This window comes from Oncorhynchus nerka, linkage group LG1 (assembly GCF_034236695.1).
Source record: "Oncorhynchus nerka isolate Pitt River linkage group LG1, Oner_Uvic_2.0, whole genome shotgun sequence".
NCBI classification, from domain to species: Eukaryota; Metazoa; Chordata; class Actinopteri; order Salmoniformes; family Salmonidae; genus Oncorhynchus; species Oncorhynchus nerka.
Window position 1 is genome coordinate 49424756 of NC_088396.1, and position 22376 is coordinate 49447131.

The 22376-nt window shown below is 38.2% G+C and overlaps 1 protein-coding gene across 4 annotated transcripts in view; it reads left to right on the plus strand.

Annotated features, from left to right (window-relative positions):
* LOC115121613 (cyclic AMP-dependent transcription factor ATF-2-like) overlaps window positions 1-22376 on the plus strand; it is a 25026-nt gene continuing 2650 nt past the window's right edge. Inside the window, exons 1-6 of one of the 4 annotated variants that reach the window (XM_065019532.1) lie at window positions 1-891; window positions 1339-1483; window positions 1700-1796; window positions 2424-2542; window positions 2654-2784; window positions 4479-4590. In XM_065019532.1, coding sequence (XP_064875604.1) covers window positions 1442-1483; window positions 1700-1796; window positions 2424-2542; window positions 2654-2784; window positions 4479-4590 — 501 coding nt within the window. In that variant the 5' untranslated portion in view covers window positions 1-891; window positions 1339-1441. The other 3 variants (XM_065019530.1, XM_065019535.1, XM_065019528.1) reach the window with 3 other exon arrangements.

Here is a 22376-nt window from a genome sequence, read left to right on the forward strand (position 1 = left end):
CAATATTTTTTGGTTTAGTTAAGCTTGGATAATATTGGCTAATTACTTAGAAATATATTTTAGAGCTTTAAGATGCCTGAGAACACCAGATCCAAAATATTGCCAAATTGGATGGGCCCAGAGGAAATTCATCCATAGTGTCTTTGATGCAACGATTTCCGAAGATAATTCCAATACTCCTACATGCCGTGTAGTTTCTGCAGATGGGTCACCCTTCATACCCCGGCTCCTGGTTGTCACATTTTCAAGACCCAGGTTATGTTCAGTCGGCACAGAACAGAAAACACTGAGGATGGTACTATTTGATCTCATCCACAAAGATTTCTCCTTTTTGCTTTAATTTTGGATAATTTTACATATTTTGCGTTTGGTATTTTACCTGGGTTCATTCCTCCATCCCACAGATGATAATAACATTTACCTTTTGTATTTAGGAGACTTCTGTAATAAATTCTCACTGTTCTGGTGGGATTAATTTCCCACTTCAACTGTAGTTGTAGTTCTTCCAAAGCCTTGTTCATCTGGACTCCCATGTCGATCGTTCCTTTGCTCACCAAGCACTTTATTCAAGATTACATCCTCTAATAATCTGGACGCTTGTGTGCTTTATATGAAATGTTTAGTTTCATTGTGGTTGTTTGGCATTGGCCTAGCATACTGCATGCACCAAATCTCTGCTGTCATATCCACATAAGGTCGTTGGAATTATCACAGCATTTATTCTCATGACTAGCTATAAAGATAATTGAAATTGACAATATTCTAAAATGTATTGTCAACCGATTTCTCTTCATTTCTATAAAATTGCGGTTGCTATCTGTACAGCGGAGATGCTGCTCTCGCGAGAGTTGCACAGACGAGGGATTTCGATAGGAAGGGTTGCGCTGGTGGGTAAGTGCACGAGCTCAAGGAGATTGTATACAAAGATATCGCACGTGTACCGATTTCTTGGCATTAGTGGGGATTTAAGTGTTAAGAAAAACTAGTCTGTGATAAATGCAAATCCTTCATGTATTAACATTAGTAAATATAGTCAATATGGCGACCGTACTATGCTTGCAGATGTTAAGGCGGTGTGGATAGGACGAGCAAGCAAGCTAGTTGGTGATGCGGAGGAGTAGTGTGTAAACAAAACCATCGCACATTGTTTTGTAAGAATGCGCTGAATTATTTTTTTTAACAATTCTAAGTAATTGGGTTTCAACTGTTTCTTCTGAATAAACGCACTATGACGTCGAGTGTCATCTTTTACAATTCGAGTTTCCACTAACCATTTTGATAAGATATTTTCTTTTCTTCCTCTAACCCCAACAATATTCTCACTCCTGATTTGAAAAGACCATGCATTTACAAGAGGAAGTTGCCAACTTGCCATCAATAAGCTTTGTCCCCAAGATAAAATCTTTGAAAGAGCCTATAAGAGGAGGAACATTAATCTGGAATGTTCTACCCGTTCATATGTTCTGCTCCTGGATGTGGTCAGGTGTGTTTTAAAAGTCCCTGTGGTTTGCTCTGTGGTTATATTTATATATATATATTCTTTATTCCGGGTGTAAAAGGAATTCCTTAATATGAGTGATGACAAACCGTTCATATGTTCTGCTCCTGGATGTGGTCAGGTGTGTTTTAAAAGTACCTGTGGTTTGCTTTGTGGTTATATGTGTAATGTGTAAAGTATATATTTATCACCTTTTCATAGCGATTTACAAATGAAGACCATTTGGCTGTGCACGAACACAAACATGAGATGACACTAAAGTTTGGTCCAGCAAGAGGCAACAGTGTCACGGTAGCCGGTAAGCACTACAAGGGGTTTCAAATCAATTACTAAGGGACAGTGGTGGATAAAGTACCCAGTTGTCATACTTGAGTAAAAGTAAAGATACCTTAATAGAAAGTCATCCAGTAAAATACTACTTGAGGAGAAGCCAAAAAGTATTTGGTTTGAAATATACTTAAGTATCAAAAGTAAAAGTATAAATCCTTTAAAATTCCTTATATTAAGCAAAGCAGATGGTACCTTTAAAAAAAATAAAATAAATACATTTATGGATAGCAGGGGCACATCAACACTCAGACAATATTTACAAAATATGCATTTGTGTTTAATGAGTCCACCTGACCATAGGCAGTAGGCATGATCAGGTGTTCTCTTGATAGGTCCATGACTGAATTTTCCTGTCCTGCTAAGCATTCAAAATGTAAAGAGTACTTTGGGTTGTCACGGAAAATCTATGGAGTGAACAGTACCATCTTTTCTTTAGGAATGTAGTGAAGTAAAAGTTGTCAAAATAGTAAAGTACAGATTCCCTCAAACTACTTAAGTAGAACTTAAAATATTTTTTTACTGAAGTACTTTACACCACTGCTAAGTGATAGAATTCATTCAAGTGATGTGTGAGAGAGATTGCCTCCTGTTGCAGACCCAAAGCCAACACCTACACGCTTTTTGAAGTACTGTGAGGAAGTTGGACTCTTCAACGAGCTTACCAGTCCTATGGAGCATGACTTCAAAATAGCTGCTGTGGATGACATCAAAAAGGTGACTAGTTACTGTGTTCAGTGGTTCTTTCAAGAATAACGCTCTTTACATTCATAGTACAGGTTGCTTCAGTTTTGATCTGATCTGTTGACATTTGTTTCTGACATGCAGATGCCCTTGGATTTGTCGCCTCTTGCCACACCTATGATCATACATAACAAAATTGAGGACCACTCAGCTGTGGCGGCACATTGGGACAGCCCTCTCTGCCCCATCCAGAATCTACAACAAGGGATGACAAGGTAACAAATTTGGTTTACTTCATACAGTGATATCCAGGTGAATTAGTTGATATAAATGTAGGCTAGATCCTAGTTTTAGTTGGTAGATCCTAGTTTTAGTTGGTAGATCCTAGTTTTAGTTGCTATATCCAAGTTTCTCAATATTAGTTGCTTGTGACACAGGGTTGGTCCTGGTTGGTCCCTGGATCCGAGACCAGAGGCTGCTGGAATTGGTGTTGGAGGGCCAGTAGGAGGCACTCTTTCCTCTGGTCTAAAAAATATCCCATTGCCCCAGAGCAGTGATTGGAGACGCTGCTCTGTGTATGGTGCTGTCTGTCGGATGGGACGTTAAACGGGTGTCCTGACTCTCTGAGGTCATTAAAGATCCCATGGCACTTATTGTAAGAGTAGGGGTGTTGACCCCTGGTGTCCAGGCTAAATTCCCAATCTGGCCCTCAAACCATCATGGCCACCTAATCATCCCCAGCTTACCATTGGCTCATTCATCTCCCTCCTCTCCCCTGTAACTATTCCCCAGGTTGTTGCTGTAAATGAGAATGTGTTCTCAGTCAACTTACCTGGTAAAATAACAGTAGAAAAAATAAAACTACAGACGTACTGCCATAAGTCTAGTCATACGGTATCCGTGAACCCCAAATGTATGGCTTATCAGAGATGTTGCTCAACCACATTGCAATAAGCTCAGAGTGAATTGTTCTCCGTTATGACCACCCAGTGCAATGGAGTTGATCTACAGTTTAAAATATTTTGTCATCTCAGAATGAGGTTTATACTAATTCTTGAATAGTTTCTTCACAGACGAACCACTTATTTTTCTGGGAGCTTTGTCTTCTGTTGAATAGTCTCACTGTACTGTTTCATCCGATGAAACACTGATTCTCTTCCACACTGCTTTGATTGATGGTTTCACTCCTTCACAAAAATAACACATTTCTACCAGAACTGTACAAATGGTTTGGATAAAGAAATCACTTTTGGGCTATATTTTGTACACCAGACCCATAGAGTACTAACTGATAATCAAATAGTTACTATGTTTGTAAACGGTATTACAGGAGTTAAACAACACTAGGGCATTATTTCACAGTTGAAATCTAGAAAATGGTTTTCGTTGAACTATTAATGCAGCTAAGGTCTCTTATGGTGTTTTCTGGAGTTATCTTTGCAGCCGTCCTCACTGCCAAGCTCTACTATAGTCCATCCTGCATCTCCAATGTGCTTCTAGCAACCTCAGATGCTAGTGTTGTTATACAGCAAGCTCTCCCATCGCCAACATCTAGCTCTGTAATTACCCAAGCCTCATCCTCTAAAAGGCCAATAGTGTAAGTAAGTCGAAAATATATCTTTGTTTAGTTATTTTTTTGTAATTTTTTAAATGTGATTTTTTAGCTTGATTTCTTTCTTGGAAAAATGTTTGTGCTATTATGTCTTTATTATATTGCATTTCGTGGTCAGATGGTTCATTAAAAAGTTTGTTCTTTGGTTTAATGTCAGTCACCAGGACTGGTACCATATTGTGTGAAATCCATTTAATTAGGCTGTTAAGTTATGTTCCTTTGATTGCCGGTTAAGTTTATTAATACATTTCTTTGTAGTGTAAAGTGTATCATAATGTTCTTAAATTATATATTTTTGAAAAACGATATAATTGCTGTTTGTTGTGTAACCCATAGTGTCGTTTGTCTTTGCTCCAGTCCAGTCTCTGGAACTTTCCCCATACTCTTTCTGCTGCCTAATGGACAGACCATGCCCGTCGCTATCCCAGCAACCATTGCATCCCGTGTACACATTCCAACCGCCATTCCTGTAAGTATTGCAAGTCTTGTTTTATGGAGTTCCATTGTGTATTTCGATTGTATTGATTTCCAATGAGCTGCAGTGGTTAGAGCATTGGGCCAGCTGCTGGATCGAATCCCCGAGCTGACAAGGTAAAAATCTGTCATTCTGCCCCTGGGCAAGGCACTGTACCCCGGCCGCCGAATAGGTGGATGTCGACTTTGGCAGACCCCGCACCTCTCTGATTCAGAGGGTTTGGGTTAAATGCGGAAGACACATTTCAGTTGAATGCATTCAGTTGTACAACTGACTAAGTATCCCCCCTTTCCCCTTTCCCAATCACTTGGGCACATTTCCACTAGGCCTATACCCACGTTCCAGTAGTTAATGTCTTATCTGCATTCTGCCCCTAGAGGTCCCTATTTACTGCTTTGGCACTAGTGTCTTTTTTATGTGTTGCATAGGCAAGGGATGATGGGGGATCTAATGTGCCTTAGAAGAGAGCAGCTGTATGTCACCATGGCAAAGACATTGAGTAGGCCAAACAGTTACTTGGCCCCATCCAGAGTGGCATTTGTCCTTGTACAATTTGAATCACCACACTTGACTTCTGGCAGACTGGATGGACCATGCCGGATGTGTGTCACAGTAGATGTAGCTTCTCTGTCGTAATATAATAGAGACAGTAGATCTAGCTGGTCTGTCATAATATACGAGAGACAGTAGATCTAGCTGGTCTGTCATAATATGATAGAGACATTAGATCAAGCTGGTCTGTCATAGTATAATAGAGAATGTAGATCTACCTGGTCTGTCATAATTTAATAGAGACAGTAGATAAAGCTGGTCTGTTGTAATATAATAGAAACAGTAGATCTAGCTGGTCAGTCATAATGTAATAGAGACAGTAGATAAAGCTGGTCTGTTGTAATATAATAGAGACAGTAGATCTACCTGGTCTGTCATAATTTAATAGAGACAGTAGATAAAGCTGGTCTGTTGTAATATAATAGAAACAGTAGATCTAGCTGGTCAGTCATAATGTAATAGAGACAGTAGATATAGCTGGTCTGTTGTAATATAATAGAAACAGTAGATCTAGCTGGTCAGTCATAATGTAATAGAGACAGTAGATATAGCTGGTCTGTCATAATATAACGGAGAAGGGTGATCTAGCTGGTCTGTCATATTACAATAGAGACAGTAGATCTAGCAGGTCTGCCATATTATAATAGAGACAGTAGATCTAAATGGTCTGTCATAATATATTAGAGACAGTAGATCTAGCTGGTCTGTCATAATATAATAGAGACAGTAGATCTAGCTGGTCTGTCAAGTTATAATATAGACAGTAGATCTAGCTGGTCTGTCATAATATAATAGAGACAGTAGATCTAGCTGGTCTGTCATAATATAATAGAGACAGTAGATCTAGCTGGTCTGTCATAATATAATAGAGACAGTAGATCTGGCTGGTCTGTCATAAGAGACTGTCAATCTTGCTGGTCTGTCATAATAAATTGGAGACAGTAGATCAAGCTGGTCTGTCATAATATAATAGAGACAGTAGATCTGGCTGGTCTGTCATAAGAGACTGTCGATCTTGCTGGTCTGTCATAATAAATTGGAGACAGTTGATCAAGCTGGTCTGTCATAATATAATAGAGTAGGTAGATCTTGCTGGTCTATCATAATAAATTAGAGACAGTAGATCTTGCTGGTCTGTCATAATGTAATAGTGACAGTATATCTAGCTGGTCTGTCATTATATATTAGAGACGGTAAATCTAGCTGGTCTGTCGTAATATAATAGAGACTGTGGATCTAGCTGGTCTGTCATAATGTAATAGAGACTGTTGATCTTGCTGGTTTGTCATAATAAATTAGAGACAGTAGATCTAACTGGTGTGTCATAATATATTAGAGACAGTAGATCAAGCTGATCTGTCTTAATTTAGTAGAGACAGTAGATGTAGCTTCTCTGTCGTAATATAATAGAAGCATTAGATCAAGCTGGTCAGTCAAAATATAATACAGACAGTAGATCTAGCTGGTCTGTCATAATATATCGGAGAAGGGTGATCTAGCTGGACTGTCATATTACAATAGAGACAGTAGATCTACCTGGTCTGTCATAATTGAATAGAGACAGTAGATCTTGCTGGTCTTTCATAATAAATCAGAGACAGTAGATCTAGCTGGTCTATAATAATATAATAGAGACAGTAGATCTTGCTGGTCTGTCATAATGTAATAGAGACAGTAGATCCAGCTGGTCTGTCATATTATAGAGACCGTAGATCTCACTGGTCTGTCATAATTTAATAGAGACAGTAGATCTAGCTGGTCTGTCATAATATAATAGAGACAGTAGATCTAGCTGGTCTGTCATAATATAATAGAGACATTAGATCTACCTGGTCTGTCAAAATATAATACAGACAGTAGATCTAGCTGGTTGGTCATAAAATAATAGAGACAGTAGATCTAGCTGGTTGGTCATAAAATAATAGAGACATTAGATCTAGCTGGTTGGTCATAAAATAATAGAGACAGTAGATCTAGCTGGTTGGTCATAATATAATAGAGACAGTAGATCTAGCTGGTCTGTCTTAATTTAGTAGAGACAGTAGATGTAGCTTCTCTGTCGTAATATAATAGAGACAGTAGATCTACCTGGTCTGTCATAATATAATAGAGACAGTAGATCTACCTGGTCTGTCATAATATAATAGAGACAGTAGATCTACCTGGTCTGTCATAATATAATAGAGACAGTAGATCTAGCTGGTCTGTCATAATATTATAGAGACAGTAGATCTAGCTGGTCTGTAATAATATAATAGAGACAGTAGATCTACCTGGTCTGTCATAATATAATAGCGACAGTAGATCTTGCTGGTCTTTCATAATAAATCAGAGACAGTAGATCTAGCTGGTCTATAATAATATAATAGAGACAGTAGATCTTGCTGGTCTGTCATAATGTAATAGAGACAGTAGATCCAGCTGGTCTGTCATATTATAGAGACCGTAGATCTCACTGGTCTGTCATAATTTAATAGAGACAGTAGATCTAGCTGGTCTGTCATAATATAATAGAGACAGTAGATCTAGCTGGTCTGTCATAATATAATAGAGACATTAGATCTACCTGGTCTGTCAAAATATAATACAGACAGTAGATCTAGCTGGTTGGTCATAAAATAATAGAGACAGTAGATCTAGCTGGTTGGTCATAAAATAATAGAGACATTAGATCTAGCTGGTTGGTCATAAAATAATAGAGACAGTAGATCTAGCTGGTTGGTCATAATATAATAGAGACAGTAGATCTAGCTGGTCTGTCTTAATTTAGTAGAAACAGTAGATGTAGCTTCTCTGTCGTAATATAATAGAGACAGTAGATCTACCTGGTCTGTCATAATATAATAGAGACAGTAGATCTACCTGGTCTGTCATAATATAATAGAGACAGTAGATCTACCTGGTCTGTCATAATATAATAGAGACAGTAGATCTACCTGGTCTGTCATAATATAATAGAGACAGTAGATCTAGCTGGTCTGTCATAATATTATAGAGACAGTAAATCTAGCTGGTCTGTAATAATATAATAGAGACAGTAGATCTAGCTGGTCTGTCATAATATAATAGAGACAGTAGATCTAGCTGGTCTGTCAAGTTATAATATAGACAGTAGATCTAGCTGGTCTGTCATAATATAATAGAGACAGTAGATCTACCTGGTCTGTCATAATATAATAGAGACAGTAGATCTGGCTGGTCTGTCATAAGAGACTGTCGATCTTGCTGGTCTGTCATAATAAATTGGAGACAGTTGATCAAGCTGGTCTGTCATAATATAATAGAGTAGGTAGATCTTGCTGGTCTTTCATAATAAATTATAGACAGTAGATCTTGCTGGTCTGTCATAATGTAATAGTGACAATCAATCTAGCTGGTCTGTCAATTTAATAGTGACAGTAGATCTAGCTGGTCTGTCATTATATATTAGAGACGGTAAATCTAGCTGGTCTGTCGTAATATAATAGAGACTGTGGATCTAGCTGGTCTGTCATAATTTTATAGAGACTGTTGATCTTGCTGGTCTGTCATAATAAATTAGAGACAGTAGATCTAACTGGTGTGTCATAATATATTAGAGACAGTAGATCAAGCTGATCTGTCATAATATAATACAGACAGTAGATCTAGCTGGTCTGTCATAAAATAATAGAGACAGTAGATCTAGCTGGTTGGTCATAATATAATAGAGACAGTAAATCTAGCTGGTCTGTAATAATATAATAGAGACAGTAGATCTAGCTGGTCTGTCATAATATAATAGAGACAGTAGATCTACCTAGTCTGTCAAGTTATAATATAGACAGTAGATCTACCTGCTCTGTCATAATATAATAGAGACAGTAGATCTACCTGGTCTGTCATAAAATAATAGAGACAGTAGATCTGGCTGGTCTGTCATAAGAGACTGTCGATCTTGCTGGTCTGTCATAATAAATTGGAGACAGTTGATCAAGCTGGTCTGTCATAATATAATAGAGTAGGTAGATCTTGCTGGTCTTTCATAATAAATTAGAGACAGTAGATCTTGCTGGTCTGTCATAATGTAATAGTGACAATCAATCTAGCTGGTCTGTCAATTTAATAGTGACAGTAGATCTAGCTGGTCTGTCATTATATATTAGAGACGGTAAATCTAGCTGGTCTGTCGTAATATAATAGAGACTGTGGATCTAGGTGGTCTGTCATAATGTAATAGAGACTGTTGATCTTGCTGGTCTGTCATAATAAATTAGAGACAGTAGATCTAGCTGGTCTGTCATAATATAATGGAGACAGTAGATCTAGCTGGTCTGTAATAATATAATGGAGACAGTAGATCTAGCTGGTCTGTCATAATATAATAGAGACTGTTGATCTTGCTGGTCTGTCATAATAAATTAGAGACAGTAGATCTAACTGGTGTGTCATAATATATTAGAGACAGTAGATCAAGCTGATCTGTCATAATATAATACAGACAGTAGATCTAGCTGGTCTGTCATAAAATAATAGAGACAGTAGATCTAGCTGGTTGGTCATAATATAATAGAGACAGTAGATCTAGCTGGTCTGTCTTAATTTAATAGAGACAGTAGATGTAGCTTCTCTGTCATAATATACGAGAGACAGTAGATATAGCTGGTCTGTCATAATATTATAGAGACATTAGATCAAGCTGGTCTGTCATAGTATAATAGAGAATGTAGATCTACCTGGTCTGTCATAATTTAATAGAGACAGTAGATAAAGCTGGTCTGTTGTAATATAATAAAGACAGTAGATCTAGCTGGTCAGTCATAATGTAATAGAGACAGTAGATATAGCTGGTCTGTCATAATATATCGGAGAAGGGTGATTTAGCTGGACTGTCATATTACAATAGAGACAGTAGATCTAGCTGGTCTGTCATAATATAATAGAGACGGTAGATCTAGCTGGTCTGTCATAGTATAATAGAGACAGTAGATCTAGCTGGTCTGTCAAGTTATAATATATACAGTAGATCTAGCTGGTCTGTCATAATATAATAGAGACAGTAGATCTGGCTGGTCTGTCATAAGAGACTGTCGATCTTGCTGGTCTGTCATAATAAATTGGAGACAGTAGATCTTGCTGGTCTATCATAATAAATTAGAGACAGTAGATCTTGCTGGTCTGTCATAATGTAATATTGACAGTCAATCTAGCTGGTCTGTCACTGTAATAGTGACAGTCAATCTAGCTGGTCTGTCAATGTAATAGTGACAGTAGATCTAGCTGGTCTGTCATTATATATTAGAGACGGTAAATCTAGCTGATCTGTCTTAATTTAGTAGAGACAGTAGATGTAGCTTCTCTGTCGTAATATAATAGAGACATTAGATCAAGCTGGTCAGTCAAAATATAATACAGACAGTAGATCTAGCTGGTCTGTCATAAAATAATAGAGACAGTAGATCTAGCTGGTTGGTCATAATATAATAGAGACAGTAGATCTAGCTGGTTGGTCATAATATAATAGAGACAGTAGATCTAGCTGGTCTGTCTTAATTTAATAGAGACAGTAGATGTAGCTTCTCTGTCGTAATATAATAGAGACAGTAGATCAGCTGGTCTGTCATAATATACGAGAGACAGTAGATATAGCTGGTCTGTCATAATATGATAGAGACATTAGATCAAGCTGGTCTGTCATAGTATAATAGAGAATGTAGATCTACCTGGTCTGTCATAATTTAATAGAGACAGTAGATGAAGCTGGTCTGTTGTAATATAATAAAGACAGTAGATCTAGCTGGTCTGTCAAGTTATAATATAGACAGTAGATCTAGCTGGTCTGTCATAATATAATAGAGACAGTAGATCTGGCTGGTCTGTCATAAGAGACTGTCGATCTTGCTGGTCTGTCATAAAATTGGAGACAGTAGATCAAGCTGGTCTGTCATAATACAATAGAGTAGGTAGATCTTGCTGGTCTATCATAATAAATTAGAGACAGTAGATCTTGCTGGTCTGTCATAATGTAATATTGACAGTCAATCTAGCTGGTCTGTCAATGTAATAGTGACAGTAGATCTAGCTGGTCTGTCATTATATATTAGAGACGGTAAATCTAGCTGGTCTGTCGTAATATAATAGAGACTGTGGATCTAGCTGGTCTGTCATAATGTAATAGAGACTGTTGATCTTGCTGGTCTGTCATAATAAATTAGAGACAGTAGATCTAGCTGGTCTGTCATAATATAATGGAGACAGTAGATCTAGCTGGTCTGTCATAATATAATAGAGACAGTAGATCTAGCTGGTCTGTCATAATATAATAGAGACAGTAGATCTGGCTGGTCTGTCATAAGAGACTGTCGATCTTGCTGGTCTGTCATAATAAATTGGAGACAGTAGATCTTGCTGGTCTATCATAATAAATTAGAGACAGTAGATCTTGCTGGTCTTTCATAATGTAATATTGACAGTCAATCTAGCTGGTCTGTCACTGTAATAGTGACAGTCAATCTAGCTGGTCTGTCAATGTAATAGTGACAGTAGATCTAGCTGGTCTGTCATTATATATTAGAGACGGTAAATCTAGCTGATCTGTCTTAATTTAGTAGAGACAGTAGATGTAGCTTCTCTGTCGTAATATAATAGAGACATTAGATCAAGCTGGTCAGTCAAAATATAATACAGACAGTAGATCTAGCTGGTCTGTCATAAAATAATAGAGACAGTAGATCTAGCTGGTTGGTCATAATATAATAGAGACAGTAGATCTAGCTGGTTGGTCATAATATAATAGAGACAGTAGATCTAGCTGGTCTGTCTTAATTTAATAGAGACAGTAGATGTAGCTTCTCTGTCGTAATATAATAGAGACAGTAGATCAGCTGGTCTGTCATAATATACGAGAGACAGTAGATATAGCTGGTCTGTCATAATATGATAGAGACATTAGATCAAGCTGGTCTGTCATAGTATAATAGAGAATGTAGATCTACCTGGTCTGTCATAATTTAATAGAGACAGTAGATGAAGCTGGTCTGTTGTAATATAATAAAGACAGTAGATCTAGCTGGTCTGTCAAGTTATAATATAGACAGTAGATCTAGCTGGTCTGTCATAATATAATAGAGACAGTAGATCTGGCTGGTCTGTCATAAGAGACTGTCGATCTTGCTGGTCTGTCATAAAATTGGAGACAGTAGATCAAGCTGGTCTGTCATAATACAATAGAGTAGGTAGATCTTGCTGGTCTATCATAATGTAATATTGACAGTCAATCTAGCTGGTCTGTCAATGTAATAGTGACAGTAGATCTAGCTGGTCTGTCATTATATATTAGAGACGGTAAATCTAGCTGGTCTGTCGTAATATAATAGAGACTGTGGATCTAGCTGGTCTGTCATAATGTAATAGAGACTGTTGATCTTGCTGGTCTGTCATAATAAATTAGAGACAGTAGATCTAGCTGGTCTGTCATAATATAATGGAGACAGTAGATCTAGCTGGTCTGTCATAATATAATAGAGACTGTTGATCTTGCTGGTCTGTCATAATAAATTAGAGACAGTAGATCTAACTGGTGTGTCATAATATATTAGAGACAGTAGATCAAGCTGATCTGTCTTAATTTAGTAGAGACAGTAGATGTAGCTCCTCTGTCGTAATATAATAGAGACAGTAGATGTAGCTCCTCTGTCGTAATATAATAGAGGCATTAGATCAAGCTGGTCAGTCAAAATATAATAAAGACAGTAGATCTAGCTGGTCTGTCATAATATATCAGAGAAGGGTGATCTAGCTGGACTGTCATATTACAATAGAGACAGTAGATCTACCTGTTCTGTCATAATTGAATAGAGACAGTAGATCTAGCAGGTCTGTCATAATATAATAGCGACTGTAGATCTTGCTGGTCTTTCATAATAAATCAGATACAGTAGATCTAGCTGGTCTATAATAATATAATAGAGACAGTAGATCTTGCTGGTCTGTCATAATGTAATAGAGACAGTAGATCTAGCTGGTCTGTCATAATTTAATAGAGACAGTAGATCTAGCTGGTCTGTCATAATATAATAGAGACAGTAGATCTAGCTGGTCTGTCTTAATATAATAGAGACAGTAGATCTAGCTGGTCTGTCATAATATAATAGAGACAGTAGATCTAGCTGGTCTGTCATAGTATAATACAGACAGTAGATCTAGCTGGTTGGTCATAAAATAATAGAGACAGTAGATCTAGCTGGTCTGTCATAATATAATAGAGACAGTAGATCTAGCTGGTCTGTCATAATTTAATAGAGACAGTAGATCTAGCTGGTCTGTCATAATGTAACAGAGACAGTAGATCTAGCTGGTCTGTCATAATTTAATACAGACAGTAGATCTAGCTGGTTGGTCATAATATAATAGAGACAGTAGATCTAGCTGGTCTGTCATAATATAATAGAGACAGTAGATCTAGCTGGTCTGTCATAATTTAATAGAGACAGTAGATCTAGCTGGTCTGTCATAATATAATACAGACAGTAGATCTAGCTGGTTGGTCATAATATAATAGAGACAGTAGATGTAGCTGGTTGGTCATAATATAATAGAGACAGTAGATCTAGCTGGTTGGTCATAATATAATAGAGGCATTAGATCAAGCTGGTCAGTCAAAATATAATACAGACAGTAGATCTAGCTGGTCTGTCATAAAATAATAGAGACAGTAGATCTAGCTGGTTGGTCATAATATAATAGAGACAGTAGATCTAGCTGGTCTGTCTTAATTTAGTAGAGACAGTAGATGTAGCTTCTCTGTCGTAATATAATAGAGACAGTAGATCTACCTGGTCTGTCATAATATAATAGAGACAGTAGATCTACCTGGTCTGTCATAATATAATAGAGACAGTAGATCTACCTGGTCTGTCATAATATAATAGAGACAGTAGATCTAGCTGGTCTGTCATAATATAATAGAGACAGTAAATCTAGCTGGTCTGTCATAATATAATAGAGACAGTAAATCTAGCTGGTCTGTAATAATATAATAGAGACAGTAGATCTAGCTGGTCTGTCATAATATAATAGAGACAGTTGATCAAGCTGGTCTGTCATAATATAATAGAGTAGGTAGATCTTGCTGGTCTATCATAATAAATTAGAGTCAGTAGATCTTGCTGGTCTGTCATAATGTAATAGTGACAATCAATCTAGCTGGTCTGTCAATGTAATAGTGACAGTAGATCTAGCTGGTCTGTCATTATATATTACAGACGGTAAATCTAGCTGGTCTGTCGTAATATAATAGAGACTGTGGATCTAGCTGGTCTGTCATAATGTATGAGAGACAGTAGATCTAGCTGGTCTTTCATAATATAATAGAGACATTAGATCTACCTGGTCTGTCAAAATATAATACAGACAGTAGATCTAGCTGGTTGGTCATAATATAATAGAGACAGTAGATCTACCTGGTCTGTCTTAATTTAGTAGAGACAGTAGATGTAGCTTCTCTGTCGTAATATAATAGAGACAGTAGATCTAGCTGGTCTGTCATAATATACGAGAGACAGTAGATCTAGCTGGTCTGTCAAGTTATAATATAGACAGTAGATCTACCTGCTCTGTCATACTATAATAGAGACAGTAGATCTACCTGGTCTGTCATAATATAATAGAGACAGTATATCTGGCTGGTCTGTCATAAGAGACTGTCAATCTTGCTGGTCTGTCATAATAAATTAGAGACAGTAGATCTAGCTGGTCTATCATAATATATTAGAGACGGTAAATCTAGCTGGTCTGTCGTAATATAATAGAGACAGTAGATCTAGCTGGTCTGTCATAATGTAATAGAGACTGTTGATCTTGCTGGTCTGTCATAATAAATTAGACAGTAGATCTAGCTGGTCTGTCATAATATAACTGGTCTGTCATAATATAATAGAGACTGTTGATCTTGCTGGTCTGTCATAATAAATTAGAGACAGTAGATCTAACTGGTGTGTCATAATATAATAGAGACAGTAGATCAAGCTGATCTGTTTTAATTTAGTAGAGACAGTAGATGTAGCTTCTCTGTCATAATATAATAGAGACAGTAGATCTAGCTGGTCTGTCATAATATATGAGAGACAGTAGATCTAGCTGGTCTTTCATAATATGATAGAGACATTAGATCAAGCTGGTCTGTCATAGTATAATATAGAATGTAGATCTACCTGGTCTGTCATAATTTAATAGAGACAGTAGATAAAGCTGGTCTGTTGTAATATAATAGAGACAGTAGATCTAGCTGGTCATTCATAATGTAATAGAGACAGTAGATATAGCTGGTCTGTCATAATATATCGGAGAAGGGTGATTTAGCTGGACTGTCATATTACAATAGAGACAGTAGATCTACCTAAATCTAAATGTTCTGTCATAATTTAATAGAGACTGTAGATCTAGCAGGTCTGCCATGTTATAATAGAGACCGTAGATCTAGCTGGTCTAGATCAAATCAAATCAAATTTATTTATATAGCCCTTCGTACATCAGCTGATATCTCAAAGTGCTGTACAGAAACCCAGCCTAAAACCCCAAACAGCAAGCAATGCAGGTGTAGAAGCACGGTGGCTAGGAAAAACTCCCTAGAAAGGCCAAAACCTAGGAAGAAACCTAGAGAGGAACCAGGCTATGTGGGGTGGCCAGTCCTCTTCTGGCTGTGTCGGGTGGAGATTATAACAGAACATGGCCAAGATGTTTAAATGTTCATAAATGACCAGCATGGTCGAATAATAATAAGGCAGAACAGTTGAAACTGGAGCAGCAGCACAGTCAGGTGGAAGTTGAAACTGGAACAGCAGCATGGCCAGGTGGACTGGGGACAGCAAGGAGTCATCATGTCAGGTAGTCCTGGGGCATGGTCCTAGGGCTCAGGTCAGTTGAAACTGGAACAGCAGATATAGCTGGTCTGTCATAATGTAATAGCGACTGTAGATCTTGCTGGTCTTTCATAATAAATCAGAGACAGTAGATCTAGCTGGTCTATAATAATATAATAGAGACAGTAGATCTTGCTGGTCTGTCATAATGTAATAGAGACAGTAGATCCAGCTGGTCTGTCATATTATAGAGACAGTAGATCTAGCTGGTATGTCATAATATAACAAGAACAGTAGATCTAGCTGGTCTGTCATAGTACAATAGAGACAGTAGATCTAGCTGGTCAGTCATAATATAATACAGACAGAAGATCTAGCTGGTCTGTCATAAAATAATAGAGACAGTAGATCTAGCTGGTTGGTCATAATATAATAGAGACAGTAGATCTAGGTGGTCTGTCTTAATTTAGTAGAGACAGTAGATGTAGCTTCTCTGTCGTAATATAATAGAGACAGTAGATCTAGCTGGTCTGTCATAATATACGAGAGACAGTAGATCTAGCTGGTCTGTCATAGTATAATAGAGAATGTAGATCTACCTGGTCTGTCATAATTTAATAGAGACAGTAGATAAAGCTGGTCTGTTGTAATATAATAGAGACAGTAGATCTAGCTGGTCAGTCATAATGTAATAGAGACAGTAGATATAGCTGGTCTGTCATAATATAATAGAGACAGTAGATCCAGCTGGTCTGTCATATTATAGAGACAGTAGATCTAGCTGGTATGTCATAATATAACAAGAACAGTAGATCTAGCTGGTCTGTCATAATATAATAGAGACAGTAGATGTAGCTGGTCTTTCATAATATGATAGAGGCATTAGATCAAGCTGGTCAGTCAAAATATAATACAGACAGTAGATCTAGCTGGTCTGTAATAATATAATACAGACAGTAGATCTAGCTGGTCTGCCATATTATAATAGAGACAGTAGATCTAGCTGGTCTAGATCTAGCTGGTATGTCATAATATAATAGCGACTGTAGATCTTGCTGGTCTTTCATAATAAATCAGAGACAGTAGATCTAGCTGGTCTATAATAATATAATAGAGACAGTAGATCTAGCTGGTCTGTCATAATATAATAGAGACAGTAGATCTAGCTGGTCCGTCAAAATATAATAGACACAGTAGATCTAGGTGGTCTGTCATAATATAATAGAGACAGTAGATCTAGCTGGTCTGTCAAAATATAATAGACACAGTAGATCTAGCTGGTCTGTCAAAATATAATAGACACAGTAGATCTAGCTGGTCTGTCAAAATATAATAGACACAGTAGATCTAGCTGGTCTGTCAAAATATAATAGACACTGTAGATCTAGCTGGTCTGTCAAAATATAATAGACACAGTAGATATAGCTGGTCTGTCAAAATATAATAGACACAGTAGATATAGCTGGTCTGTCAAAATATAATAGACACAGTAGATATAGCTGGTCTGTCAAAATATAATAGACACAGTAGATCTCGCTGGTCTGTCATAATTGGTCTGTCATAATATAATAGAGACAGTAGATCTAGCTGGTCTGTCATAATATAACAAGAACAGTAGATCTAGCTGGTCTGTCATAGTACAATAGAGACAGTAGATCTAGCTGGTCTGTCAAGTTATAATATAGACAGTAGATCTAGCTGGTCTGTCACAATATAATAGAGACAGTAGATCTAGCTGGTCTGTCATAATATAATAGAGACAGTAGATCTAGCTGGTCTGTCATAATATAATAGAGACAGTAAATCTAGCTGGTCTGTAATAATATAATAGAGACAGTAGATCTAACTGGTCTGTCATAATATAATAGAGCAAGTACAGCTAGCTGGTCTGTCATAATATAATAGAGACAGTAGATCTAGCAGCTCTGACATTATAATAGAGACAGTAGATCTAGCTGGTCTGTCATAATTTAATATAGATAGTAGATCTAGCTGGTCTGTCATATTATAATAGAGACAGTAGATCTAGCTGGTATGTCATATTATTATAGAGAAAGTAGATCTAGCTGGTCTGTTATAATATAATAGAGACAGTAGATCTAGCTGGTCTGTCAAGTTATAATAGAGACAGTAGATCTCGCTGGTCTGTCATAATTGGTCTGTCATAATATAATAGAGACAGTAGATCTAGCTGGTCTGTCATATTATAATAGAGACAGTAGATCTAGCTGGTAGGTCATAATATAATAGAGACAGTAGATCTAGCTGGTCTGTCATAATATAACAAGAACAGTAGATCTAGCTGGTCTGTCATAGTACAATAGAGACAGTAGATCTAGCTGGTCTGTCACAATATAATAGAGCAAGTACAGCTAGCTGGTCTGTCATAATATAATAGAGACAGTAGATCTAGCAGCTCTGACATTATAATAGAGACAGTAGATCTAGCTGGTCTGTCATATTATTATAGAGACATTAGATCTAGCTGGTCTGTCATAATATAACAAGAACAGTAGATCTAGCTGGTCTGTCATAGTACAATAGAGACAGTGGATCTAGCTGGTCAGTCATAATATAATAGAGACAGTAGATCTAGCTGGTCTGTCATATTATAATAGAGACAGTAGATCTAGCTGGTCTGTCATATTATTATAGAGACAGTAGATCTAACTGGCCTGTCATAATATAATAAGAACAGTAGATCTAGCTGGTCTGTCATAATACAATAGAGACAGTAGATCTAAATGGTCTGTCATAATATTTGAGACAGTAGATCTAGCTGGTCAGTCATAATGTAATAGTGACAGTAGATCTAGCTGGTGTGTCATAATGTAATAGTGACAGTAGATCTAGCTGGTCTGTCATTATGTAATAGTGACAGTAGATCTAGCTGGTGTTTCATAATATGACAGTAGATCTAGCTGTTCTGTTGTAATATAATAGAGACAGTAGATGGCAGGGTAGCCTTGTGGTTAGACCGTTGGACTAGTAACCGGAAGGTTGCAAGTTCAAACCCCCGAGCTGACAAGGTACAAATCTGTCCTTCTACCCCTGAACAGGCAGTTAACTCACTGTTCCTAGGCCGTCATTGAAAATAAGAATTTGTTTTTAACTGACTTGCCTAGTTAAATAAAGGTAAAATAAAATAATATAATAGAGTCAGTAGATCTAGGTATTCTGTCATAATATAATAGAGATCTCATCTTGCTGGTCTGTCATAATATAATAGAGACAGTAGATGTAGCTGGTCTGTCATCATATAATATAGAAAATGGATCTACCTGATCTGTCGTAATATAATAGAGAGCACACATACACATTCCATGTCTCAATTGCCTCAAGGCTTAAAAATCCTTCTTTAACCTGTCTCCTCCCCTTCATTTACACTGATTAAAGTGGATTTAACAGGTGACAAAATATTTTGGGACTGTATATCAACAGTGGACTACAAATAATATAGATAGTGTTTGAGTGAAATGTCCATTTAAGGGCATAATTGCTCACCTCTAGGCCACTCCAGACTATTAGCCACAACTCTTGGGCAGTGATGCAGCGCCACACGGCCACCCCGGGCTGCAATCGATTTAACACACTACTGCAATACCCACGTACATGCTCTAAATAAGTTAAGACAGCCATCAGCAACGCAGCCAAGGAGTACAGACTGTATGGTACGTACTCCTGCATGTGTGTGTCTGTGTGTGTGTTAATACACAGTATGTGTGTTTTGTCCCTCCAGTCTCCCCCAGTATCTTTGTTCATAACCGAGTCTAGAACATGTGAGTCTGGTGGTGAACAACCCTGTGTCTCTAACCTGTGATAATCCTCTTCCTGTTATCAACTAGCTGAACGATGGAAACACAACATACCAGCAGACACTTCAACCTCAACATATTGGTTATGAACACTACTCTCACTACCACTACTCTCAATACCACTACTCTCAATACCACTACTCTCACTATCACTACTCTCACTACTACTACTCTCAATACCACTACTCTCACTACCACTATTCTCACTACCACTACTCTCACTACCACTACTCTCACTACCACTACACTCACTACCACTACTCTCACTACCACTACTCTCACTACCACTACTCTCACTACCACTACACTCACTACCACTACTCTCACGACCACTACTCTCACGACCACTACTCTCACTACCACTACTCTCACTACATCACTGCTGCCAGGTCAGGGGTCACATTAGAGTCTTTTGACATGCAAGATATGTCTATATTGACGCTGGATCATATTATATATGTGTTGATCCTGGAACATGCCCTATGAAATCAGGGTGTGCCAACTCAGAGGCCATATTAAAAAAATGTAATTTCAGTTCTTTACTTGTAAAAATGTCTTATTTGTCAAAACACTACAGAGAGGATGTAGGATTGGTTTAGTCTGAAAATCTACCTCTTCAAGAGTATCTTTATTAATGCCCCCCCCCCCCCATCTGCTAAATGACTAAAATGGAAAATGTGTAGCAGAGGTGAGTCAGACTCATGCTCTTGTGATGAGGTAGTCTGCCTGGTACTTCTAAATCAGTGTCACCCTCGGTTATTGGTTAAGATGTTGGTTTTCCACTCAGGATACCACGGTTCAGATCCCACCTGTGACGGAGTCATGGTTCAGAGGTGGGGTTCTTGACCTGTGCAGGGAAGACTTGTTTAGGGGAGGGTTGTACTGGGGCTGAGGCCTAATGGAAGTTGTACTCACACAAATGACAATAGAGCTGCTGTCAGGTTCACGTTGAATGTTTATGCTGTATTGGGGCCTTATTAGGGCCCTGGAGTAAAGCATGTGTGTGTCTCCAACACCTTTAATTGGTAGAATTCCTTAGAGTTTTGGACTTCATTGTTCCAGAGCCTTGCATACAGGTGATAACAGGACCCTCTGGTGTCAGAAACTTGAACCAAGTAAAACTAACATCATTAAGAGTTGTCCACTTACCCGGTAGAGACAATATAGTCCCAGTGACATAAGTCACAGGGCACAGATTGTGTTTTGCTGATGTAATATGCTCTCTAAGAATCATGTAGAGGTGAATTTTGTATTTGTTGTCTGTCATTTAGCAGACGCTCTTATTCAGAGCGATTTACAAGAACAATGAGGGTTAATTGCCTTGCTCAAGGTCACATCGACAGATTTTTTACCATGTCAACACAGGGATTTGAACCAGTGGCTTTTTTCCTGGGAAGGAGAGGACCAAAGCGCAGCGTGGTGTGTGTTAAACATCTTTAATAAAGATGAATACCGAGAACACTACAAATATACAAAACAATAAATGTGAAAACCGAAACAGTCCTGTGTGGTGAAACAAACATAGACACGGAAACAATCACCCACAAACAAACAGTGAAACCCAGGCTACCTAAGTATGATTCTCAATCAGAGACAACTAACAACACCTGCCTCTGATTGAGAACCATACTAGGCCGAACACAGAAAACCAACCTAGAAACACAAAACATAGAATGCCCACCCAACTCACGTCCTGACCAATTCAAACAAACAAATAACAAAAAATACTAGGGTCAGAACGTGACAGTACCCCCCTCCCAAGGTGCGGACTCCGACCGCAAAACCTGAACCTATAGGGGAGGGTCTGGGTGGGCATCTGTCCGCGGTGGCGGCACTGGACGTGGACCCCACTCCATCATTGTCTTTGTCCACCTCCTTAGCGTCCTTTGAGTGGCGACCCTCGCCGCCGACCTTGGCCTAGGAACCCTAACAAAGGGCCCCACAGGACTGAGGGGCAGCTCCGGACTGAGGTAACTCAGGACTGAGGGATAGCTCAGGACTGAAGGGTAGCTCAGGACTGAAGGGTAGCTCAGGACTGAGGGGTAGCTCAGGACTGAGGGGTAGCTCAGGACTGAGGGGTAGCTCAGGACTGAGCTACCCCTGAGGGGTTTTAAGCGCAATATTTTGTCACAAAAAGATGCTTGACTATGCATATAATTGACAGCTTTGGAAAGAAAACACTCTGACGTTTCCAAAACTGCAAAGATATTATCTGTGCGTGCCCCAGAACTGATGCTACAGGCAAAACCAAGATGAAACTTCAAACAGGAAATGAACAGGATTTTTGACGCTCTGTTTTTCATTGTCTCCTTATATGGCTGTGAAAGCGCCACAAATTAGCCTGCCCTTTCTATCGTTTCTCCAAGTTGTCTGCAGCATTGTGACGTATTTGTAGGCATATCATTGGAAGATTGGCCATAAGAGACTACATTTACCACGTGTCCGCCCGGTGTCCTTTGTTGAAATTGTTGCGTAATCTCCAAGCTGCTCGCATTCATCCATGTGATTGAGACAGAGAGGAGACTTCCAGGAATGATATATCATGAAGAGATATGTGAAAAACACCTTGAGGATTGATTCTAAACAATGTTTACCA